General features: G+C 40.3%; 1 protein-coding gene across 1 annotated transcript; it reads left to right on the top strand.

Moving 5' to 3' along the window:
- Positions 1-346: 346 nt before the first annotated feature.
- On the top strand, positions 347-24,764 carry LOC131258271 (nucleobase-ascorbate transporter 6-like). The gene is made up of 14 exons (XM_058259479.1): positions 347-1,091; positions 2,147-2,244; positions 2,396-2,572; positions 2,674-2,774; positions 2,874-2,949; positions 3,829-3,888; positions 4,156-4,340; positions 20,530-20,626; positions 20,885-20,971; positions 21,068-21,126; positions 21,230-21,321; positions 23,715-23,792; positions 23,935-24,095; positions 24,193-24,764. The coding sequence occupies exons 1-14, from the start codon at positions 968-970 to the stop codon at positions 24,409-24,411; spliced, it is 1,614 nt and encodes a 537-aa protein (XP_058115462.1). The 5' UTR covers positions 347-967; the 3' UTR covers positions 24,412-24,764.
- The last annotated feature ends 2,350 nt before the right edge of the window (positions 24,765-27,114 follow it).

Raw genomic sequence — 27,114 nt, 5'->3', positions numbered from 1 at the left:
ACCAAACCGTCGAAACTGTGGGCCACCCTTTAGATGTACTCGCCTGTAACCTAACTAACAAAATTAATGGAAATTCTACTCCTTAAGGTTGAGAAATAACCAACGGTCCCGATTCACTAAACAAGTCTTTAGCAAATCAGAGTTTAAAAATAACTAAACCAGTTTTATTTTGGGATTAACCCCACCTACCTACAGTAGATCCCACAGTTTGATGGTTCAGTTTAAGTTAATTATGCCAAGTCTGCAATTTTAGAGCGCTTGAGTATCAAGCATCATACGCTACTGGAGTATCAAAAAGTCTTACGTAAAACACCAGAGTATGGAGCGGGCTGTTTGCTGCATCAGGGGGTTGGGTTTTCAGGGGTGGTGTGAAACTGTAAATGAAATTCCAACTGCAGGAGTTTGTATCTTTTGGGTGTGAGAGAGAGTAGACTGTGAGAGATCTGCTCTATCTGTATCTCTCTCAAATCTCTTTGTTCTTTTCCTTTGTTGCTTTGTCAACCACTGTAGGGAGAAAGGTGGTGGTGGAGTTGCTTTTATCTTTATCTTTACTCTACCTTGAAAAAACAAAAGGAGAGAGAAAGAGAGGAAGATATATTAATTAAAAAAGAAAGAAAGAAAGAAAACCAGGGGAAGATTCCTTCTGCAGAGGGGTTTCCTGGTTTTTTGCTCTCTTTTGGTCACTTGGGTCTCTCTCTCTATAACTCTCTTTGACTGTGTTTTGGAGTGTTGAAGTGCTGCTTTTGGGGGTGTTTCATTTCCATACAGATACATGAATGCTCCTCTGTATTGTGGGTTCTGGGCCATCTGAGTTCTCTTTATTTTTCTCTTTGTAGTTTCATTAGTTACAGGGTCTTCTGGGGCTCTCTGTTTCCAGTTGGGTTTTTTATTCTGTGGGGTGTGTGTAGAGAGAGTTGGGTGTTTGCTTTTATAGAGGAGGAGGAGGAGGAGGAGGAGGAGGAGAGAAATGGCAGGAGGAGGTGGAGGAGGAGGACAAGCGCCTGCGCCGAAGGCAGATGAGTTGCAGCCGCATCCGGTGAAAGATCAGCTGCCCAACGTTTCTTACTGCATCACTAGTCCTCCTCCATGGCGTGAGTTCTCTTCTCTTCTGCTTTTCTTTTTCCTTTTTGAAACTCATTTGGGTTTTTGTGCTTTTTTTTTTCAGTGAGGTTGATTTTTATTTTTTTTCTTTTGGTATTTTGTCATGATTGAACTGAAACTCTTTTGGGTTTCTTCTGTTGTTGAAGTCCATTTGGATTTTTACCATGATTCTTCCATATATTTTCTTTGAAATTCATTTGGGTTGTCTGCTATTTTTATTCGTACTTTTTTCTGGGATGAATTATTCTCATATTTTCTTCTAAATGCATGTTTATTTCTTGGCTGGGAGAAACTCATCTTCTTCTTTTTTCTGTTTATTTATTTGGAGTGGATCTCATCTGATTTCGTGTTTCTCTGATTTTTTGTTTAAAATAATTTGATTGTGATTTGTATCTTTTAATTTTTTTGACTATATTTAGGTGAAGATCTTTTTGGTTTTCCCCTTGCATTAATGAAGAGAAATCACAGGTTCTGGATGCATCATAGCCCATAGTTTGATGGTCCAGAACATTGCTCTGATGGCCTGCCGCCGCCATATATTTTGGTTGTGCCCCAAATAAATTCCCAGATTGGGAGTTCTTAACAACATTCAACCAGTGGCCCTTAAAAAAAGATTTGTTTAATAGATAAACAAAAAAAACTTTCTGGTAGAATGCATCAAGTAATTGATGGATGGATATTGTTTTTGCCAATTCCCCATCTGATGCAGGCCCCATCAGTTCATTGGTATGGATCAACGAACCTGGCACCATCTGTATAGACTGAACAGTGATTACGCCCTTATGCATGACTACACATGGATATTTTAAAAACTCATTTTGATATTCTTTTCTCTGTTATTATTTTAAATAAAAAAACCCTCTCGGTTTTGCTTGTTGAAACTAACCTGACTCCTTTTCTTTTTAATTTACTATTTATGCAATCCGTTCAGTTTTCATTGGAGATTTTTTCATTTATATATTCATTTGGGTATTTTAATTGCATCTAAGGTCATTCTCCTCAGAGAATTTTCATTTATATATTCATTTGGGTATTTTAATTGCAGCCGAGGCCATTCTCCTTGGTTTCCAACATTTCCTGGTTATGCTAGGCACAACGGTTATCATTCCTACTGCCCTTGTTCCTCAGATGGGAGGAGGAAATGTAAGTCTTCAAAAGAAATAAAATAATAGAAGGTTAAAAAAATAATTATAGAAAAGCTTCTAATTAATCCATGTTTATGTTTTTTTATATCACATGATTTTCTCATATTTCATATCCATGCAACTATGATGTCCCATTGTCTTTTTCATAGGGTGAGAAGGTGAGGGTGATCCAGACTCTACTGTTTGTGGCTGGTTTGAACACGCTGTTCCAGTCATTATTCGGGACTCGCTTACCTGCCGTGATTGGTGGGTCATATACATTTGTTGCGCCCACCATCTCCATAATCCTGGCCGGTCGATACAGCAATGAATCGAACCCTGTAGAGGTTCCAATCCGACACCACCCACTTGATGGTTCTGATGTTTCTTGTTTTCTGGCGTTAAAGTTGACTCTAATCTCAGAACTTGGTTTCCTGTTGCTGTGCAGAAATTCAAGCGAATCATGCGTGGAATCCAGGGAGCACTAATTGTTGCTTCAACACTTCAGATAATCCTCGGCTTCAGTGGCCTTTGGCGCAATGTCGCAAGGTTGGTTTCAAATCATGATTGCAGCGAGTTGACTGCGAAACCTTCTAAAGTAATGATGTTGATGCAGTGCATCTCTTTTGAATATTCATATTTGTTCAGGTTCTTAAGTCCACTATCTGCCGTCCCTTTGATTTCTCTTGCTGGGTTTGGGCTCTATGAGCTTGGTTTCCCTGGGGTAAGTGTTCTCTGGTTTCCGTTGGTTGGGAGTGCATGTGGCTTCTCTTGTGTATGTTTCAGCTTGGTGTATGCGTATATGATCCTCGAACAAAACAAAAAGGATTTTTTTTTTTTCCGCGCATCAACTGTGGGAGTGGGGCCCACATTATGCTTGGGCATTGCCCATAAATCTCCTTTGTCGGATCGTATTAACTGACTGATTGATGGGTTTCAAATGGATGTATTACTCCATTATTGAACTTAAGTAAATAAAACGACCAATTGTACGGTTTAGGTTTTCTGATGCGGAAGATATTGTTGGTGGCCAACTTTTGGTTAGGCATTGCCCATAAATCTCCTTCATTGGACTATCTTAACTGATTGATTGATGGGTTTCAAATGGATGGATTGCTCAATTGTTCAACTCTGAAGAAAAAAAATAAAAGACTGATCATATGGTTAGATTTTCTGATGGGGAAGATATTGTTGGGGCAAGACCCATTTATCATGGATGCCACCAGATGGTTGGCTTCAATTACAGAAAGGGTGTGGCCCTCCTGCAGTTTTATCTGTTTGAAGTTTGAACTAAAAATGCTATCCAGCGAAGCAATATTTTATACTTTCCACCTCTGATAGTTCATTTGATCACCATCTAGGATGGTCGATCCTGTTTCTAAGTGATACTGTTGCTCCCATCTTGTTGTAGAAGTTATCTCTGGGTGAAGCGGAACCAAGGTTTCAGGGTTCAAAGTTCAATGATAGGAATTACAGGATCACTTAGATAAATTTTGGAAAAGAAGAAGAAGAAAATATTATCTTCTAGTGGTAACTTTTACCTGTTTAGAACTCCCTCTCATTTACCATGATGCAGCTGAAACCTCATGCTTTTGTTTTTTAGGTTGCGAAATGTATTGAAATTGGGCTTCCACAGATCATTCTCTTGATATTCTTTTCACAGGTAAGGTACCTTGATGCATGCATCTTGAATCTCAATTTTCTATTTCATTTTACTATGCATAGAGCTTCTTTTTGTAACATCATCACTACTTGCGATCATATTTCTCTTTCTGTTTCCTTTGTGTTTGTGGGTGTGGTGATCTATTTGTCCAGTAAGCAATCTCAAGCCCATAAGAACTTTCAAGTGTTAACATCTTCCTATGTTGAAATTTGTGAGGTTCTTAATCGCCTGATGTACTAACATCTATTTTGAAATGCTTGTTTACAGTACATACCCCATGTTATACACTCTAAGAGGCATGTCCTTGAGAGGTTTACTGTTATATTGTCGGTTGCTATCGTCTGGATTTATGCACACCTGCTTACTGTGGGTGGTGCATATAAGGGTTCCCCACCAAAGACGCAAGACCATTGTCGTACTGATAGAGCTGGACTCGTTAGTGCTGCTCCCTGGTAAGTAAAATCTCTTGCTTCTTGAATCTTACCCCCGAATTGTTGGTGATGTTGGTGTCTTGAACCTCAGATCTAGACCATTTCCGTCTGATAAGATGCATGTATCCTATGAACCTTGGATATTCATATCGCAGTTTCCGAACTTGATTGTATCCTGTGCTTGCTACTAGAGCCTAAGGGATCAATTGGCAGCATGGATTTTGGTTCAAAATCCAATCCATGATTTTCAAACCTGAGTTTTCTGTTCTTTCAGTTGCATTTGGTAACTGAGATTTTCAATCTTGTGGAATTCAGAAATTATGTTTGGCAGCCTGGATTTTGTTCCTTAAAGAGGATGAGAGAGCAGTTATGATAGCTGGAGAGGATTGAAAATCCAGGTTTTTGCACCCCAACTTGTCTCCTCAATTTTAGAAGGGGCCTGTTTGGTGATTTTCAATCCAAGTGGATTTGAAATCCAGGATTTTTGGGGTGCCAAATATGATTTTGATTGAAAATCCTGAATGCCCAGAATCCATGCTGCCAAACAACCCCCAATTAGTGACTTCAGGCCAATAGGACTTTGTTGCCATTTAGTGTGACAAGCAATGAAAGTTGCTGTGGCCAAGATTAATCCTATTGATAAGCTCATTTACAATCTCTCTGTTCTGTGGCATGCTACAGTATAACCATGAAGCTTTTAGCAAGAACTTGAGAACATCAAAGTAAAGGTGGATTTTTATTCTATAATAACCATATATCCAAAAAGGCCTGGAGGATCAGGATCAAAAGTATGATACAGATATGAGACACAACAGGATACAATTGTAGCTATATCCTACTATTTTTGTGACTGCTAGGCAGTATGTATTTACAACATGTACATCTCGTATGTATTGACCAATACAGCCCCGTACTATACTTGTGTCTTGGGGGTCCCCAATATGATATTCACTCAGGTTACCCCAGAATTCACAGTGGACCGGCTGTTATGCACAGATTCACACCAATCTGGCCCATGTGGTGTTGCAGCCATAGCTGGGACTTGTAATACATGGGTCCCACACATAGGTATAATGTTTTGACCCACATGTACACAAGGATTTGATATTATTGGAAAGTTGGGTTAGTTTAGGAGTACAATTAGGATATTCATTTATTTGTTTTCTTAATTAGAGAGAATTATATCCTAATCAGCAGATTAGGATAGAGTTAGTTACGGTTTCCTTCTTAGGGGAGAGTCCTCCCTCTACCAAGCTTCTCGGTGTAGAGAACTCTCTGAAAATAATATATGTAAGGCCTAGTGGAACATTTGATAACTGATTGCATGATATTGCTTTCTTTTCCTCTAAAAATTGAGCCTTTCTCAATTTCCAACAAAAGTATACCCTATTTGTTAAGGGCAAGTGTCTATTCAACTTGCTAAGACACTAGTGAAAAGTTGATGTTTTCGAAGTTGTGCTCCAATCCATTGTTGAGCTACTTATAGGGCCACGGGAGCTGTTTATCCGACAACAATTTTTCATTGCTTGTTATTGTCTTCTCTGCAATCCATACATGTCATCTCATTGACCTAAAAGGTCTGTGTCAATTGGTATCAGAGCAGTACCAGTCTCGACGTTGTTCCACTATCACCCCCACCACATTCCCACCATTTTCATCCGCCATAAGCCCCATCACGATCCAATAAAGGAAAGGAAAGAAAAGAAAAGAAAAGAAAAAGTAACACAACTCCTAACTAAACACCCATAATGAAACTACCTCTCCAGCAAGCCCTTGCCATTCTTGTTTTGGGCCATCTTTCATCCAGAGAGTTAGTGTATAGTGTGTGTGGTTAGTGGCTCTTTTAATGTAAGTGCATGTGCACACTTTCCTCTTCTCCCGCAGTGTACTATATGCTCTATTCTAATAAAACATTGTGTTAGGGCATTCCGCATTCAACAAGTTGAGAGGGGATGTGTCACCTTGCTGACGTTAGCGTTGTATGGACGCATGGACTAAGGTATTCAAATCAGTTACATAATGGTAACGGTCATAACCGTTACGCATTACAGGGTTGAAATGGCCGAAACGGCCGTTACAGAAAAACGGGTCATAACGGCCCCGTAATGATCCAGTAATAGCTTTTTTCAAAAAATAAAAAACAGCCATAACAGTCGATATGGGGGCTATAATGGCCGTTACGGCCCGTATCATAACGGTAATGGTGGTGGCCGTTACGGCCACCATTACCGTTTTGGAACACCTTGGCACGGACCCCATTTGAGCTAAAAGTTTAGGGCTTTGATAGATCTTGATTTTAGAAGAATTGTTATATTTTTTTCAGAATTTTTTAGACTTCCTTTCATGGTGTTCTGGCCGAAATAGAGAAATTAAAAAATCGGGTCCCTTATCCTTTTTTCTTTGATCTACCTCAAATTGGTAAATTTTTCTTTAATCTACCTCAAATTCGTAAGTTTTTCTTTGGTTTCTTTGCTTAAGATGGATCGAAATATTTCTCTCAAGCTACTCATTGAGGATTTTTTTTAGCTATGATTCATGTTCGAGTGGGTTTTAACCTCAAATGGACATGCAGCTGGGCCGTTTTTCACTCATTTGCGTCAGATTTGATTGGATTTCTTGTTATTTTGGAGGATTACTACTTGTTTGATGCTTATCTCTCATTCCCTTGAAGGATTGAGTGAGAAAGAGTTGTTTGAATCAATCCTTCTTACTTAGAGTCTCCTATGGATGACAAAGGGCCCTCATCTCTTAGCATGGGCTCTCTCGAATCCAACCCCTTGTAGATTACCTCCATTAAGTTGAATGGTGACAACTATCTTTAATGGGCGCAACCTGTAAAAGTGTTCTTACGAGCCTGTAAGAAGTATATTTTGGATGATCCTTTAAGCTTGACATATGCTACCTACAAGTTTTGGACAAAGGAGAATTATCAAGTTATTGCATGGTTGTTGAATAGTATGGATTCTTCAATTAGCCACTCAGTGATGTTTTTATCCTCGGTTAAAGGCATTTGGGATACGCTTCATGATATGTTCTCGGAGTCTTAGAATTTTTAACGGATATTCCAGCTTATTCAAAAAATTAGTTGGTTTCAAAAAAAACTCAAGATCATTAAAAGATTACTATTCGACACTTCAGGCAATGTGGGATGAGCTGGACGTGTATTAACCTTTTCCTTCCAAATGTAAAGTGGATCATGAACATGCCCATAAGCAGCGAGATGATATTCGTATCATGCAGTTCCTAGTTGGGTTGAACTTTGATTATCTTCATGTTCGAGATCAGGTTGTTGTGCAGGATCCTCTTCCCCCATTAACGAGTCTATGCCATGTGCCAGTGTGCTATTGTCTCCACTCCTCATTCCCATTCATTTGTGCCAATAGTGTTCGGCACATCTTGCTGGTGATCAGTCTTCTCTTCTTCTTAGCCTTTGGGAACCATCTTTGAGTTCATGGCGCATTTTTTGTTATGGTGGTGGTAGAGGCCACGAGGGACGTCGCAGTTAGAGGTGTACACGAGTCGAACCGAGTCAAGCTTGGCATAACTCGACTCAGCTCGGCCACTTGCTAACCCCAGCTCGAACTCGGCTCGGCTCAGTCCTCGAACCTGACTAGCTAGCTCAACTCACTTCGGTTAGCAGCTTGGGCTAGTTCGAGCCAAGATTGAGCCGAGTTCACCTGTGCAGCATTTTCACAAACACATGGTCTGCACCTTCAAAATCTCACTGTATATAAAATAGCAACAATGGTTTTATAGGTATTTTATCAAACACCTTGTAAGTAACATAAAAATCAAAAAAAAAAAGAGTATTTGTTTCATATACGTACCTTCCTTGCCACCAGCCACACTTCATTGAGTCATTTCATCAAACACTTGGTGAGCAACAACAATATCAAAGTAACTGAGTCACCAAACTGAATCGATCCAAGTTCGATTCGAGTTGGGTTCGATTTGAGTCGAGTCGAGCTTGGTTCGAATTTTTTTTGAGCTCAAAAAATTAGCTTGACTCGGCTCGAACTCAGTTTCGAATCGAGTCGAATTGAGCTTTTTCGAGTCGAGTCGAGCGAGTTACCGAGCTAACTCTGGTCTTGTACAACCCTAATTGCAATCGTAATCTTCATAGTCTTGGTGGACGGGGATGAGAACGTGATGGTTCCCGCATTTGTTCGCATTGCGGTAGAACCAATCACATTGTTGATTATTGTTGTCAGCTCTAGGTCGATCCCTCTGTGATCCTCTTGCGAGTTAGGGGGAGCATGACTCTTATCATCTTCCTCTTTCCATTAGTGATCACGAGGAAACTCATCTCCCCTCCGTTCAGCATCTTGTTAATGATTTGGGTGACCCTAATTCTCTGTAGATGTATCATCGTCGAGATAAATCTTCACATGCTCAGCCATCCACCCTTCCACTCACTCTGGATGTTGGCTCAGGCGAATCTCCTATCTCAAGTTTGAATCTGCCCATTGCCTTGCATAAAGGGTCACGATCTTGTACTAAATACCCCATTAGTAATTTCGTTTCATATGATTATCTTTCACCATTTTTTCAGTTGTTTGCAGCTTTCCTTTCATCACAGACTATTCCTCGATCTTTCTCACATTCTCTTCAAAGTCCTGACTAGACGAAGGTGATGATAGAAGAAATGTTTGCTCTTGAGAAGAATCATACTTGGGAGCTTGTGCCTCTTTCTTTAGAGCATAAACCTGTTGGATGTCGATGAGTTTACACGATTAAGTTCCTTTTAGACGGCTCTATTGACCGCTATAAAGCCCGTCTTGTTGCTAGGGGCTACATGCAAACTCATGTTGTGGATTACTTCGAAACATTCTCTTCGGTGGCTAAGCTTAATTGTATTTGTGTTGTTATCTCCTTGGGCGTTAATTTATCATGGTCCTTGTTTCAACTTGTTGTTAAGAATACATTACTCCATGAGGACCTTGTAGAGGTCTACATGCATCAACTTCCTGGCTTTGTTGCTTCCCATAACACTACGCTTGTATGTCGGTTGAAGAAGGCTTTTTATGGACTCAAACAATCCACGCATGCATGGTTCGAAAAATTTAGTCAGGCTCTCATGGAGTTTGGCTTTGTTTGTAGTCATGCTGATCAGTTCCTCTTTATATGTCTTCGATTGACGGGGATCATGGTTCTCATTGTTTATGTGGATGATATTGTTCTGTCCGATAGTGATTATGTTGGAATGTAGGAGGTCAGAATTTTTGAAGACCAAGTTTGAGATCAAGAATCTTAGTCCTCTTTACTATTTCCTAGGAATTGAAGTTGGTTTCTTCTCATCCGGATTGGTCTTGTCACAACGAAAATATATGCTTGATCTTCTCATGGAGACCGGCATGTTACGATGCAAATCCACGACCATCCTGATGGATACTTCGCGGAAGCTTTGGCCAGATGATGGCGCTCTCCTTTCTGATCCCAGGATGTATCGACGACTTGTAGGCCGGCTCATTTACCTGACTATTACTCACCTAGATCTCTCCTTTGCGGTGGGCATTGTTAGCCAATTTATGCAAGCTCCCCGTGCTTCACATCTCACGGCTATATAATGCATACTTTGGTATTTAAAATCAGCCCCAAGACTTGGCCTCCACTTTCAGTCGCACAGTCATCTTCATCTTTCTGGCTATTCCAATGTTGGTTTTACAGGTAGTACTTATGATCGTCACTCTACATCTGGCTTCTGTACCTTCCTAGGTGGCAATCTTATCATATGGAAGTGCAAGAAGCAACCGGTTGTTGCTCGGTCCTTAGTTGAAGCAGAATATCGTGCTATGACTCATGCGACGTGTGAGCTTGTGTGGCTTCTCATCCTTCTTGAAGAACTTGGCTATCCTCATTCGGCTCTTATTCCTCTTCATTGTGACAAGTAAGCGGCCATCCATATTGCTCGTAACCTGGTTTTCCATGAGCGAACCAAGCATATTGAGGCCAATTGTCACTTTATTCGGGAGAAAGTTGCCTCTAAGGAAATCATCACCCCTTTCGTTCGATCCGGGGATCAACTTGTTGATGTTCTTACAAAGTCCTTGAGTCGTGATGCTCTTCATCGTGTTCGAGACAAGTTGGGCATGATCAACATCTATGCTCCAACTTGAGGGGGAGTCTAGAGAGTGTTAGTGTATAGTGTGTGTGGTTAGTGGCTCTTTTAATGCAAGTGCATGTGCACACTTTTCTCTTCTCCTGCAGTATACCATACGCTCTATTCTAATAAAACATTATGTTAGGGCATGTTGGCTAACACAACAATTCCCCCAAACTCTCTTCTTTCCTCTTCTTCTCTCTTACTCTCTCCTCTTTTCTCCACACTATAATCATCAAATGATCTTCTACTTTCCCATGCATGATCTACGTCTACAATCTACAACCATTCATTAACATCTTCATTGGCCACTACAACACCTGTCACTATCCTCTCAAACTGGCCATCACCACTCATCTTCCTTGGCAAAATCCATATGCATAACCATCTTCACTGGTCACCGGGCTCGGTCTTTCTCAACAATCCACTTGACACCCAGCATCATTTCGATTGACTTTTTCCTTTTCGTGAGATGGGGTTTTCAACTATTCCCTACTAAACTTGAGCAAGAAAAACATGAATCTAATCGGTTGGAAAAGAAGCCATAAATCTTAACCTGGTAATGATTCAAGAAAATGTTTTTTGATACATCTAAAGATGGTTCTTTGATTTTTGTATTATTTCATCAAAATTAGCGAGGAACCCATAAATCAGGCTAATTTTCAATGGGATTTGCTTAGATTTACATGATTTTTATAATATAGATCAACTTTTGTTTTTCTTTTTTGTTTTATTCTATTTCTTCAACATTTTTATTCATGGTTTTGACTATTCATCATGTTTTAGCCATATCGGCCATTACATAACTGTCTTGGTCACCCCCATTATGCGTAACGGGGGTGAATTAGTCTGTTAAGAAAAAATGGGCAGACAAATACAATGTCAAGGGCCCTATTTTGTTATTTTTGAATTATCTATTGTTTTTCCACTTCTTTCTTCATTTCAACCATGAAGCTTAGAAACTAATTTTAGACTAGATATAGGCCTAGTTTGAGGATCAAAACTGTTGGGGATCACGCGGAAGCAAACCTGAATTCAATCAAACAAGGTGAAATCAAATGTAAGCAAAAGCACACAAAGATCACATGATTTTTACGTGGAAAAGCACTTGTAGGAAAAAACCACAACACAAAGCGACAAACAATTTACTATGAAACGATATTACAAGAGATTGGTAGACTTACCGATCCGAACAACCTCAAAATTCTTTCTCAAAACCCTAGTTGTGCTCAGAACACCTTAGGAACGTCTTAAAATTCACTTAGAATACCCTGATCCCAATTACACCCGATATATAATGTCACAACCGGAATTAGAAACAAATCGCCCACTTACACAATTCCTCTCGCGTCGTCGGTGGGGACCTTCGATGGCATCGACAACCATCAAAGACCAGTCGTTGACAACGAAGCCAACCTTCGATGGCATCGAGTAGCTACTCTGAAACTGTCCAGTGAGCAGCTAGGATTCTTCCGGATTTTCTCGATAGCATGGAGTGGACTGTCGATGATATCGACGGACCCTTGGTCTTAGTAAGATTGTAGACATTTGATAACAATCTCCACCATGGATTGAATCTTCATGCTCTATTGCTCCACCATGTCATTACCGTGTCTAATCACCTTCTATCATAACTTCATCATTCTTTCTCGTGCATACTCCATTTTCATCAAGCCTTCGCCGAGCCGAAAGAAGTCACACAGAAATTGAACTTCTCTGTGGGAACCACCTTTGTAAGCATGTCAGTTGGGTTCACGCTTGTATGGATCTTCTTTAGAATTACACCGCCTTCCTGAAACACCTTCATACCGCACTCGCTCATGTGGCCTAGATGCACATGCCACAAACGTGCCGAATGTGGACTCGGCTACAAACGCTGCAACTCCACTTCATATGGTATTCTCGATCAACTTATAAAGGTTACTGCGCCGTTGTACTTTCATTACTACGAGGCTCCTTTAGAAACTTAAGGACTCGATCAAAACCTGTGAACTTACACCCAAGTGCCTCCGATGCCCCAAACTTACATCAAGTTCTTGCTGAGGTCCGGAATGTATTACACATGTCAAAATACTCCCCACCCCATCGAACATCTTGATGTGCATTGAACCGATTCTAATCACCTTACAGGCAATGTCATCGCCCATAAAAACCTGTCCACCATCACACTCATTGTTGGTGCTGAACCAATCCCCATGAAAAGTCATGTGGTATGAGGCCCCCAAATCCAAAATTCAGTCGTTATTGAGGTAACCAGATTTAGATGCGGTCAAGACATCATCACCATTCACCTCCTCACTAGATTGCATTGTTTTAGCCTTATTCGTCGCATTCTCAGATTTTTCTTCTTTCTGTGCCTTGGGATTCCGACAATCCTTCTTCATGTGTCATGTCATCCTACAATTCCAACACTTCACCTTGCCTTTCCCTTTCGATTTGGATACAAACCGAGAGTTCCTCTTCTCCCATTTAGAATTCCTTCCCTTGGCAACCAACGCATCTATAGAGGTACCTTGGTCATTGTCTTTCCTTCTCAACTGCTTCTCATGAATGGCTAAGATGATGGTTTCAACATCGATGGTATCCCTACCGTGGATCAGAGTGTTTACAAGATTCTCGTAAGACGGTGGAAGTGAATTCAACAAAATTAAGGCTTGGTCTTTTTCTCTGATCTTAACCTCCGCATTTGTCAGTTTGTAGAGTAATTCGCTGTACGTGCTTATGTGTTCATTGGTATCAAACCTCTCTGTCGTCTTAAGATTATAGAACCGTTTCTTAAGATACAAACAACTATCCATGGATTTTTTTTCATGTATAAACTATCTAGCTTTGTCCATATCTCTGCGGCGGTCTTTTGATCCAGGATATTATAGAGAACGTTGCCTGTTAGATACAATTGGATCGAGGTTGTAGCCCTCTCATCAAGTTTATCCCACTGTTCTTCGCTCATAGACGCAGGACGCTTCGCCTTGTCAAGGAGGGTGTGTTGCAATCCTTGTTAAACTAGAAGGCCTCTCATCTTCACCTTCCATAGTTCAAAATTATTTCTGCCGGTGAACTTCACCGTTTCGTACATCATGGTAGACCCTTTCGTTGACATGTTTCAAATTAGAACTCGAAACCCCAATGTGAACTCTGATATCACTTATTGGGGATTGTGCGGAAGCAAATCCGAATTCAATCAAACAAGGCGAAATCAAACGCAAGCAAAATCATACAAAGATCACATAATTTTTATGTGGAAAAACCCTTGCGGGTAAAAACCACAGCACAAAACAACAAGCAATCCACTATGAAACGATATTACAAGAGATGGATGGACTTACCGATCCGAACAACCCCAAAATCCTTTCTCAAAACTCTAGCTTTGCTCTAGAACACCTTAGTGATGCGGACATCAGTGGTGCACCCTTTAGAGTGTACCAAAGGAGGCGTCACTGACAGAGGTCAAACGGAGGTAGTGAACCGTAGCCTAGGGAATTTGTTAAGATGTTTGGTTGGAGACCACCACAAGACCTGAGACACTGTTCTTCCCACAGCAGAGTTTGCATATAATTCTTCAGTGAACATGTCCAAAGGAATGAGCCCGTTTGAAATTGTTTCAAGTCTTAGGCCCCGAGCCCCCATAGATTTGATCCCCATGGCTACCCCACAACGTCCGTCAGAGTTAGGAGAGTCCTTCGCCCAGCATATACATGCATTGCATAGTGAGATCAGGCGGAAGATTAATTCAAGTAATGAACATTATAAACTTTCTACTGACACTTACAGGAGATTTAGGGAATTTCAACCTGGAGATGACGTCATGGTTCGTATTAGGTCACGCGCATCCATGAAGAAGCTTCATACCCGTAGCATAGGCCCACATAAGATTGTGAAAAGGTTGGGGTCTAATGCCTATGTTGTTGATATCCCTACTACCATGGGTATTAGTTCCACATTTAATGTAGAAGATTTAGTTCCCTTTCACGAGCCATTGCCTCTACCCACTAGTTTCCCTGTTTCTTCCTAGACTCCCCCACCAATATATGGACCTTGGCCACAGCCTGATCTTCTTGTACCCATCTTACCTTCTCTTCCACCTGCATTGAGAAGAGACAAGATCGAGAAAATTTTGGACTCCGAGGCGGTTTCCAGGGTTTTCAGAAATTCCTAGTCAAATGGAGGAACAGGCCCATTACAGATAACTCTTGGATCACAGAGGCAGAGCTATGGCGCATCAACCCTAATTTGCTCGAGAGATACAGGAGTTCACTTTCGCCAGTGGCGAATTCTTCCTACCGGGGAGAATTGATGTGGGCATCAGTGGTGCGCCATTTAGAGTGTACCAGATGAGGAGGCGTTGCTGACAGAGTACCAGAGCGGATGAGTTGATGTGGAAGGACGACGAGTCTATCGGACCCACTTTCTGACGTGCTACGAGTGCAGGAGCGGCATGACCGCACCCCGACTATAGATCCATGGGTCGGATTTCATACCCTACTACACGGGTGTTCACCCCGACTATAGATCTATGGGTCGGGATTTCACGCCCTACTACATGAGTGTTTTAGTTTTGAACTTTTGTTTTTTTTTAAAAAAATTTCTTGTTTCAGGGGCTTTATTGTAACTTTCTTTATTTTCCGTCTTTTTGTTATTTTTCTTGTTTCCAAGGGCTTTAGTGCACTTTTACTTTTTCCATAGCTTATATATACGTTGTGAGGAACTCTATTTTCATTATTATTGAATGAATAAGAATTCGTCTATTTTCTTCCACTTTATTCAAAAGATTAGGGTTTCAGGATTGGCCCTTGGGTGTTGAGGATTCCACCCCGATTTCGGGTTTCTCTCTTTCTAAGATCTTCGAGGTGCAGGAAAAGGTAAGAATCATCCTCCTCCTTTTCTTTTGATGACAAAGGACCTATACCTTCTTCATCTCGAACTCCTCATCCTCCACCCCTTTCGTTTCCCTCTAGATACCCTTTTCTAGTTCGAACGGAAAAGAGTGATGGTTAGTTAGTAGAATCAGATCTAAGCTTACTTATGGACTGACTTATATTAGATATGGGATATCCTCATATCCCGAGGTCCTCCCTTTTTACTGTTTACGTGATCTTATGCAAAGTGGCATGATCTCGATGGAATAACCTCATCTTTGTGTTGAGATTTACCTCGACCCTTTGTTTGGAAAGAGTTAGTTAATTGGTGTATTTATTTAAATATTCTTTAACCTAATTATACATGCATCTAGGGTTAGGTTATCACATGTCCTTGCATCACTTAGGAATGTCTTAGAATTCATTTAGAATATCCTAATCCCGATTACACCCAATATATATACTATCACAACCGGAATTAGAAACAAATCGCGCACTTACACAGTTCTGTGCGCCCCGTCGATGGGACCTTCGATGGCATTGATAGCCATCAAAGACATCGAAGCCACCTTCGATGGCATCGAGTAGCAACCAAAACTGTCCAGCCAGCAACTGGGATTCTTTTGGATTTTCTTGATGGCAACAAGTGGTCTGTCGATGGCATTGATAGGCCATCGATAGACCCTTGATCTTAGTCAGATTGAAGACTTCGACAACAAAAACATAAGATTTGAGTGGTATTTGACGAATTGAAGTGGAATGGACCATTTTGGGAAATATCAAAAAAGGGGTAAAGCATCATTTTTTTTTTCATCGTCATTATGTTGTTTCCATATATATTGGGCCCTAATCCACTGAATCATGCTTGATTTCTGTTTGATTAGAACCTAATTGGTTGATTTTGCTGCAGCTCAAGCTGGCAGACAGCATTCTTCTCAAAGAATGATTTATTACACCATTGAGTATAAGTAAAAACTTTCCCATTTTTTAGGACATTTTCTCTGTTTCTTTTGTATTTGTAATTACTTTATTCATTAAGAGATCCCTAGATTTACATATATCTGTTTCTTTCATTTGCAGCATGAATTGTTTATAATTATTGTATGAATTTCTACATTTCAATGATATGATTCATCTGACTATCTATTGTTGCCCATGTTCGTATGTAGACTTGTACAGCTGTAGTTCTACTCTTGTAGAAAGGTCGAATGGTAGTATGTATGTGTCACGTGTTTCTCTTTCACACAGATATATATGATTCATGTGCTTAATTGATTACGAACTAATAGGCAGCATGTGTGATACATTCGAAGGGGAGATCATGAAGTTTACTAATCTGCACACTATGGTTGAAGAAGTTTTATCACCATATACATGGAAGACAACAGGATTTGGAAGTGGATTCAGCTCTATCGGGTTCTTTGAGGGACAATGTGCCTCCTTTGCCTTAGACTGGGTACCAATTCCCCCAAGGGTAGCAGCTTCTCATTGGACAGTGATTGCCATTGCCAACAAAATTCTCACCTCAGATCATTTCTGTATTTCTGTTTTATGTGCAAAGAAGCAAAAGAATCAGTTGATCATCTATTTGTTGGATACAAAGCAGCTTCAGAAATTCAGGGCATTTTTTTCTTCACCTTTTGAGGTATCTAGGAGGGAGTGGCAAAAATTCTTACTAGTTGGAAGGGGGTCCTCTCTAGCAAAGAGGCTAACTTTTGGAAATGCTGCTGGCTTGATTGTATGGAGCATTTGGAAGGAGTGAAATAGGCATATATGATATATCCAATGATAATGCTTCTGACGCATGGGGCCATAGTGAACATAAAAAGTCAATTGGTGGGGTTGACCATGATTTGAGATGAAGTATGTTGGCCCCACAATTGGAAGGACTTGCTATGGTCAAGTGCCCTTGATCAAGTAACAAACTTCTCTAGATGCGTGTTCCCAGGATAGAAAGATGGAAATTGCAGGTTTGCTTCAAAGGTTTTAAGACTCAAACTAGTCCCATGGTTTTACCCGATCCAGTTTGAGCACTTCGACTCAGAATTGAAAATAGGGGTTGACTTAGCCCAACTCGTCTGAGTTGTGGCTCAACTTAGGACCAAACGAGTCGGTCTGAGTTGCCGGATTAGTCTTAAGTCTCATGCAAAGGGTGCCATTGGATTGGGGGATTTTATGTGATTATCAAAGTAACATTATGATGCAATGACTTTTTGGAAGCTATCGCAATGGATCTTTGTGAAGGGCTACAGATTGCATTAAGTTTGGGGACTGTGTCAATTATTGTGGAAGGTTCTTCTTGTGATGTGTTGAACTAAGTGACTGAGTGTCAATGATATCTTGGAGCCGTGGGTTTTATCTTTGATGAAATTAAGGGTCTTGCAGCACAATCCTTTTAACTAGGTTCCACTTCTCCTTCAAATTGTGCCTCAGACTCGCATTTCCGCTCATTAATAGAATCTTTGTTATAGGCTAAACATTTCATTCTGTAGCCTTAATGGTTTCTTTGTGAACCTCTCTTGTTCCTGTGAAAGAGCTGTCAAAGGGACCGGAGGTTTTTATCAGGAATTCCCTCTTGTTGATGTAGTCTGATCTTTTATTAATAGAATTTTTGTTGTCCAAAAAAAAAAAAAAAAAAAACCCTTCAAATTCTATGATTAAAGTGAAATGGGCACCAATTTGTACTGCTTATGTGCGTGTGCGTGTGGGGGCGGGCGGCCAGCTGGGGCATATGGCACCAATTTGTACTTCTTTCTTGCTGGCCATATGGGCGCTGATGCTGCTAGTTTTGACCTGGGTAGTAAAAATATGTTGGAAGGACATCCATGCCTGTATTCACATCCAACAATTTTGGGAATTGCTGAGTCCCACCGGTGTTTACTTCTGCATCAATGTCTGACTCGTATCAGGATATCATGAGTTCCATTAGTAGCTATCCTCTTTCATTGCAGTAAATGATGGACGTTAGTGTGTTCACACCCCAAGTATAGGGTTGCGATGTAGTAATAATCTCGGTAAGACCATGGTCGAATCCACAGGGACTGAACCTTCTGCATATTCTGAAAGTAACTAGAACTAGAACTAGACGAAGATGTAATCTAAATCAGGAAAAAGGAAGGGAATAATTGTGAACTTAATTAACAAAAATTTGTGAAATTCAAAGGTAGGAAACTAGGGTGTCAACGATCCACTTGTAGAGATCAAGGAGATCTACGCTTGATTCATGAACACAACTAGAATCAGAGTCCTATCCTCATCCAGATGGAAGATAATTCATTAAAATCAACTATGAACGTCCTTTGATCTAGTTATCAATGGATAAGATGTATGAGAATTAGAATTGATTCCATCACAAAGCCATGCCCATGAGACAAAGCAAACAACAAAATTTAGCCAATCCACATCCAATCTAAGGGATGTATAAATGTTAGGAAGGATTCCATCATCCAACCATGCCCAGGAGACAATGGTGAACAACAGGGTTCCCAAATTCACAAACCCTATGATGAAAAGAACATACTCAAAGCTATCGCAGATCTATTGTAATTTAAGTCACAACAAACCATTAAAACTATGAATATTCCTTATAATCAAACTTAAATCAAAGGGAGTTCAACAACCATGAATCAAAGCAACAGAAAACCAACCATCTCACTACAAGCTTCACCTCTTAGCCCTGGCTAAGAGGTTTAGCCTGACATAATCATGCTAAAATCTCAGAAAAGGAAAGGAATAAACAAAGAAAAGAAAAGGAAAGGAAAAGGAAGAAGGAACTCCTGAAAACCGGCTTCACACCACTTCAAGATGCCTCCACGGCTGATACCCCTCACGTCTCACCTCTCTTTTCTTTTTATAACCTTGCTGCAGGTCGGTGGAGAGCCTCTCTACGTCGTAGGGGCGGTGGAGAATGGTGGGAGTTTGTGAAAGTTACGCACCAGTGCCGTGCATAGCGCCAGCAAAAGAAAAAACACAAATTTCTTGCGTTTGACTGGAGTTTGGGATGGCTGACCGTTCCAAAACTCAGTTTGGACTTCATGGTTGTAGTCGTGGCCACCCTATCTCCCTTCTGGACGGTTCGGATCATAGATCCGACCGTGATCAAGCTCATACAACGGCCCGCGGTGGGCCGGTGCGTCTGAACATCCGTTTTTAGAAAGTTCTTACACTGAGATGCTCAGTGGGCCCCACCGTGGTGTTTTCAGGGAAATCCATCCTGTTCATTGAATTCTTGGTGAAAAACCAATCAGGAAGGAGTGGTTTTTATCGGGTTTTGGTGCGGTCTACTGTATCAAACCAACTCGCCGTTCATCTTGTGTTTTTCGATGATTCACGTGTGTGTGTGTGAATGGGGCCAAATGGCCACCTAGGCGAGGGCCAAGCTCCCCCTCTGGATCGAATGGATGGTCCAGATCATCGAGATGCATGATGGGTGGGCCCCACTACTGAAAAATGGACGGACAGCGTAGAGACGCTATGCGTCTTTGGAATTTTTAGAATTTTAGTTGGATGTAGTGGAATCTGGTGCACGGCAGGACTCCCTGCAATGTGTGCACACCCATCAAGCGTGGGGTCCATTGAGATGTTTGTGAGAAATCCACTCGGTCCATGTGCTTTGTCACCTTATTCAAGAGGTTGAAGCCAAAATTGAAGTGTATCCAGATATCAGGTGGACCCCAGATTGACGATTTGTGGGCTGATCTGTCCGTTAGGCCACTTCCTTAGGGATCCAAGAGCTGAAATTCGATGTGTACGATTAATTTATGGTCCTCAAGGCAGATATAAAGTTTCGAGCCGAACGGATGGTGGGAACTCTGTGATCTTGCATTCAGGACGACTTCCAGGCCCCTTTGGACCCAATCGCTTGATTTTCTCGGATCTCTGGCATGCAAATTCTTCAATCTTCGTCCCCTGGGGTCCGTCCCTTGCCCTTGTGATTTATGAGTGTTAAATCCATGCTTTTAGTACCCTTTTTCAGTCCAGGCTCCTAAATTCACCTTGCAACACAACCACTATTAAAATAGGCTGTTAAACAATATCATGTTCGTAAAATCAGGTAACAACTAGGGTCTAATATGCAATATTTGACCCTCGACACTGTGCCTATTTTTTATACACTCAAAGGCTCTGGTGACACCCACTTAAAATATATTTTCACCTGTATACTTGAATTGGGTTTGTTTTTCGAAATACCCATGAGGACCAGTTGGTGTTGTTACTTATTCGGTTAGTGCTGAAATCCATTTAATTGTTGCAGGATAAGAATTCCATATCCATTTCAATGGGGCACCCCTACATTCGATGCAGGAGAAGCTTTTGCGATGATGGCTGCTTCATTTGTAGCTCTTTTAGAGGTGTGTTCCTATGATGCCTATACAGAAAGTGATATTGAAATTCCTTTCTGTCTGTGTTGATTATTTCCTCCAAGCTATTTTTTTAAATTTTGTTTTTAACTTATTTGTTTTGTATTTCAATGCTTACGCATAATCATCATGCTGTTGTCCCAGCTATATGTGATTGGCTTGAGCTGTTTATGCATCATGGCTTATAATAAAGAACTCACTCAATGAATCTCCATCACTGCTTACACTATTTTTTCCATGATAATGCAGTCCACGGGTACCTTCTTTGCTGTCTCAAGGTTTGCAAGTGCTACACCATTGCCTCCTTCCATTCTCAGTCGCGGCGTTGGTTGGCAGGTAGTGGAAGTTCTAATGCCTTCTTCACTCTATCATGATGAGTTCAATATTTGGTGTTGGTTTCTGCTGGAAATAACTAGATATTTCTGACTCCAGGGAATAGGTATATTGTTGGATGGCTTGTTTGGTACTATAAATGGGTCTACAGTATCTGTGTAAGACTAATGAGAAACTGCTCTCCTTTATAAGTAGCGTTGTTGCTAAATGGACATTTATCTGCCTCTGACGGAGGACTTTAACTAGTTTATCCTTCTACAGTGAAAATGCTGGTTTGTTAGCATTGACACGGGTTGGCAGCAGGAAGGTTGTGCAAATATCCGCGGGATTCATGATATTCTTTTCCATTCTTGGTAAGTTTTCAGCTACTCTAGCCCCATGCTATGAACTGCCATTAGGATTGGCTCACATGAACCTTGAGTAGGACTGTCAAAAAGTCAATACAATAGGAGAGTTCAACTTCATGTAGGAGATTATCATGTAGAAGTTAAAGCCAATGGGAAAGTTGGATGTTACATTTCTTCCCTACTACCGGTGTTTAGGGGTGGCAATGGGTTGGGTCGGCCTGCCACAAGCTAAATGGGTAGTGGGTCAGGCTTGGGCTAGAAATGTGACCCATTTAAGTAAATGGGTCGGGCCTAGGTTGAACGAACCCTACCCGACCTGGGCTGCCCATATAAGTTATCAATGGGTTGGGCTAAAAAAAAAAAACAAAAAAGAAAGAAAGAAAAAAACAGAAAAAGAAAAAAGAATAGAAGTATAGTTGAATTTGTTTTATGCATGTATCTGCTGACTGGGCTAGTTTGTGGATAGCCTTAACCTTAATATTCCATTCTTAAACCTGTGATTGATCAAGGCGGGATGGATCAGGTCAGTCAGCCTGACCCATTTACAATTAAATGGTCGAGTCAGAGGGTAATGGGTCACGAGTGGGGTTTGGGCCAGGTCACTTTGGTACGTGGTATGGTAATGGGTACACAGTCTGCTACTTCCTCCTATATGCAGTATGCTAGGTTAGGATCATGTGCATCAATCCAATACATGCATTATGTATGCAATTTAGTTATATATATGAATGCATACTGCAATTTATATATGAAATGATGAATGTGCATATGATTATTATAGATCCTACATGCTTAGTGTATATTATAGCTAAATGAATAGAAGTATAAATCTGTACATTGTAAATATAAATTGCATTAACTTAGTCAATAGTAAGAATAAAAAGCCATAATTTCAGGTCGCTAAATATAGCGATCTGGATCGCAAATGACCCATAACCCGGAATGCTCAATCTGGAATGGAAGACATGGGGTGTTTCATGTTTTAGGTAGCACTGGGCTAGAATTCTTGTCAAGTTTAGTAAATGGGTATGGCTTGGGCCGACCCTGACCCGGCCAAAACCTGACCTGTTGCCACCCTTACTAGTGCTGTCTCTATTATAACCAATCACAAAAGGTAACTATGGCTGTGTTTGGATGAACTATGAATTGAATTGCAATCATCAGTACAATAAAGTAGATATTACCAAATTGCAGTTACCTTTACTGTGGGCAAGGCAGCAAACTGCAATTATGTTACTTTCAAGTTGGACAAGGAATGTATGTATGTAACCACTATTTGAGGCTACATCCTTTTTATGAATGCTAGGAAGGTTAGTTTAAATTTGGTCAATTCCTCTATGTCGAACTAATTATGCAATTTAATTCATTAGTGCATCCAATTGTAGCCTTAATGATAAAAGTTACAAGAATTCGAAAGAAATTGAAACATTTTTTTTTTCTTTCTTTCTTTTTTTATTCTTGTTTTGAAAGGTGAAACTGAAACAGAATTAAATGGGGGAAAAATCCAAACTAGAATATCAGTTTATTGGGAAGTGGAACATCTGATGCAAAGTAATGCATGTCGTATATCCATATCATGTTAGTTTTAAATTTGTGATGGACACAAGTAGAGGTGAATTTGCACCACAATAACAGCACGATTCACAGGCACATGTATGAGATACAAGACACTCATCAGTTGGGTCCTGTGGTTAACATGTCCTGGGCCAAATATCAGTCAGGTTGACACTCCACTCATTAGGTGGGTAGCACTTGGATTAGAAAAGCGAAAAAGAAGATGATCAATGGTCTGTAAGCAACATACACTTGTTGCCATGGCACGCTGTGATGAGTGGTTCAGCTTGCTTTTTGGGACACAGTACAGTGGGCGCCATCTGACTAGTGCCCAGATTTTGCACATCCCAATGGGCCCGTCGGTGATTCTCTTCTTGTGCGGATCGCTTTAGCATTTCACACTAATTGTACAAAGAATCTCATTTTGTAATATTTTTGGGTTAAGGCTCGGATGATGATGGTGACGACGACAACGGCAATGATGATGATGATGATATTTACCTAACAAAGAAAATCCGTTGGAAACTTTCCAATTTAGGTGCATTGATATAATCACAAGCATATGATCAGTTAGAAAGGTCGTGAGTGATCTTGGTTCTCTTTGAAGTTCATAAGTGTATTACTGCCCGTTTCCCACTCTAGAGAACTGTTAGTAATATATATTTTAATTAACTCCAGTCTCTTCCTTGCTGCCTTGTCATTTCTGTTGTTTCTCCAATTACTACGCGTTACAAAAGTCAGATGCAGGGATATCTAACGAATGGCATTTTCCTTTCTTGTGGTGTCTTGACATTTCAAATGGAGTTATTTTTAAATATGAATCATGTTGTTAAATGTCAATTCAGGAAAGTTTGGAGCGGTATTTGCTTCCATTCCGGCACCAATTTTTGCAGCCTTGTATTGCCTCTTCTTTGCTTATGTGGGTATGTACTAATAACATTTAAAAAAGAAGGAAAAAAAAAAAACTCAGCTTTTTTATTCCCAGGCCACTTACAGTTAAAGTTACAATTTGTAGAAGATCATCACTTATAAAAATCACTTTCTTTTTGTTGAATGATTGAACAGGTTCGGTAGGTCTTAGTTTCCTTCAATTTTGCAACTTGAACAGCTTCCGAACAAAGTTTATCTTAGGATTCTCCGTCTTCATGGGCTTATCAGTACCACAGTACTTCAACGAATTCACATCGGTCGCTGGTTATGGTCCAGTTCACACCAGAGCAAGATGGGTATGCATAAATTCCCTTACGTTTCTTATTACGCCATGGATTTGCCTATCTTGATGATTGGCGACCCACCATACTGAAACTCTCTCTTGCTTCGCAGTTCAATGATATCATCAATGTGCCCTTCTCTTCAGAAGCATTTGTTGCAGGCATTATAGCTTTCTTTCTAGACAATACCCTGCATAGGAAGGATAGCAGTGTGAGGAAGGACAGGGGGCGCCATTGGTGGGATAAGTTCCGCTCGTTTAAGACAGACAGCAGAAGTGATGAATTCTACTCCCTACCTTTCAATCTCAACAAATTCTTTCCATCAGTGTGAATGCTCAACCATGTTACAGTTCAAAAGCGCATGTGATATTATCCGTCCAGAGCTTTTCATATGCACACTAAGACATTTTCTTCTTTTAGGTCCAAGGACATGTTGGCAGAAGTAAATGGGTCTCATTACACTTATATTTTTATATATCTATTTTTTTTTTTCTGTATATTTGATTAGGTGAAATGGATTCAAGAAGCAAAAAAGCAATTTCTTAGTGCCTATTCTTGCACTCGTCGTGTTTCTGCCCTTTATAATTCAGTAATGCCTGTTTCGTAGATCTATTATGTGAACCTTTGTTGGCCATTAGTTTAGCTCATGCCAATGCTAATGCTCTCTGCACTATCTGCTACTGATACACTACTTGTAAACCAAGAATCATCTGAAGATTGAGCATCTCTATTACCTTGATATCATTACTGCACCTAATGGTTTTTTTTTTTTTTGTTTTTCCTTCTTAAATTTTTTATTTTTTTTGGAAAGATGGGTTATCAACATCATCATCCAAGTTTTATTACGGTCAGGTACATGAATATTGTTCTGTCATTCTGCTCTATCAATGGTCATTACCTCAGACAATAGGTCTTCTTTTCTTACTACCTCCACTTACATCCTTCTAGGCCTTCCCCTTGCACTATTAAAGCCATTCTTAAAGCCATTGACAAATAAAGTTCTGTTTGGGCAGGGATCCTTCGAAATTGATATCAAGCCTAATTCTGATATTGGTAGTCCCATGCTCTCCATGTTGGATTGTTGGCATTAAGGCGGCAGTTTCCTCCATTTAAGTGCAATTATGAAAGTTTAAAAAAACAAAAAATACCCATAATTGTAATTATGAGGAGAGCACAGCTTTGTTGTGGTGAATCCAACGATGAGCGGAGCCTTCCAAAATCAGGATTAGACTTGATCCTGATTAGCCAGGATCCTCCACCCAAACAGACCCTAAATAGTGTAGTCCTATTTGTTATTTTTCAAGTTAAATAAAGTGTATTGCTTGTTTTCTTATGCTTCTATATTTGATTTGAATCCCTCGTACCTTGGGTTTGTGCTTCCGTTTCCGCCCATGCTTCCTATACTTTTTCTTACTCCTAACATTTTTGAAACAAACTCTTTGTTGGTCTGACATGTGTGTCGATATGACTCTCATACATGAGGTGGTCTGACCTGTGTGTGGATGTGGCTCTCAAATATGAGGCACTTCGGTGAATCCAATGAATCTAAATTTTCTCTACGGCATCTAAGATGTTCATCTGTCCTGAATCAGTGGGGAAAAAAAAAGCCTGAAAAAGAAGATAAAAATAGACAACTAAGCAAATTTCTACTATAGGGCATGTTTGGATAGAATGCAATTAGTTTGCATTGCGGTGGATGCTCTAACTGTTGGGAAGCATGAAAGTGTGAGGTCTCAAGATCTGACGGTTTACACGATATGGAACTCTCACAAAGCAGAAGATTAACGCTCCAACGGCCCGCTTATCTACTACTGGAGCAATGGATTTAGTCACACCTCTGATCCTATAGTATAGAGAGCCCCGGATCACGATTTATGGATTAGATCGTTCCAAGGACAAGCCAAAATGGACAGATTATTGTGCACACTATATCTCTATATATACTCTCGGTATTTTTTATAATTGATGCTTTTTATGAGAGAAAAGTCCATCCTTTTTTATAGGAAATGAAGGAAATGGGATGAGACCAGATTATCCGATCTTCTCCCTATCTCCCTTTCAAAATCAAATTCAATTTTGAATTTGATATCTTAACAGAAAGGAAGAGGACGGAAGAAGCCTAAACTTATGGGACCCACCCACTAGTATTGCTCACCAATGGGCCCCACTGTCATACGTCCAACATCTCCTACTCAATCACATTGTGGGATAAGTACAAAAATTTGTCCATCTAACTCGCCTTATAACAATCATAAACCAAACATCGCAATCAAAAGAATCAGAGGCGTGGGATTAGCTGGATCACCGTAATCTTCTCACAGGTGCTTAATTACCAAGTGACCACCTAACTAGTACTTAATAACCCAAGCTTTGTAATGCTTGTCATCGTTTGCATGACCACACCGGATGGAGTTAACTCCTGATCTGGAGTACTCGACCAACATACGCTTATTTTGAAAAGTCGATTTTTCACAAACTTCGATTAAAATCAAATTTAAAGCAATACTTATATATATGCTTTTAAGAAGAAAAAAAAATATTGTTTGCAAAAGTCTATTAAAAAAATAACTCAATACTGTCGGCGGATAAGTCTTTAAGTGCGTATTTATGGTTCTAGAAACTTAATATAGCTGTCACGGGATATTCCCCACGCAGATGTGTAATTTGGAATTAATCAAGCCACTTTCCTAGCGTAACTGAGTCTAGCTAATGAAGGACCTTTCATCATAGTACATTAAAGTAGCGACGCTCAATCTTATCCTCATATACACAAGAGGAGGGTAGCTAAGGACACAAAGAGTCACTTACGGGACTGGCTACTCGCACGTTGCAATGATTAGATTGAATCAAAGTAATCAGTAGGTAAAAGGTCCCAGCATGTGGCTAAAATTCACATTGTAAAGTAGACAATACTAGGTGAATGTCGGGTCTACAATACGCAGGTCATTCTACATGAGGTATGACTCATCTCATAACCTCATAATCTGACTATAAATTCAGGTCATAACATTCATCGCGTGAAAAATGAATGGTG

The sequence above is a fragment of the Magnolia sinica genome, chromosome 10 (assembly GCF_029962835.1).
Source record: "Magnolia sinica isolate HGM2019 chromosome 10, MsV1, whole genome shotgun sequence".
Lineage (NCBI taxonomy): Eukaryota > Viridiplantae > Streptophyta > Magnoliopsida > Magnoliales > Magnoliaceae > Magnolia > Magnolia sinica.
This window is presented reverse-complemented; position numbering and strand designations above follow the sequence as displayed.

Coding starts and splice junctions, on each gene's coding strand:
- LOC131258271 (XM_058259479.1), top strand. CDS start 968: ATGGCAGGAGGAGGTGGAGGAGGAGGACAAGCGCCTGCGCCGAAGGCA. Junction 2,245..2,395: donor CTCAGATGGGAGGAGGAAAT/GTAAGTCTTCAA, acceptor TCTTTTTCATAG/GGTGAGAAGGTGAGGGTGAT. Junction 24,096..24,192: donor TTCACACCAGAGCAAGATGG/GTATGCATAAAT, acceptor CTTGCTTCGCAG/TTCAATGATATCATCAATGT.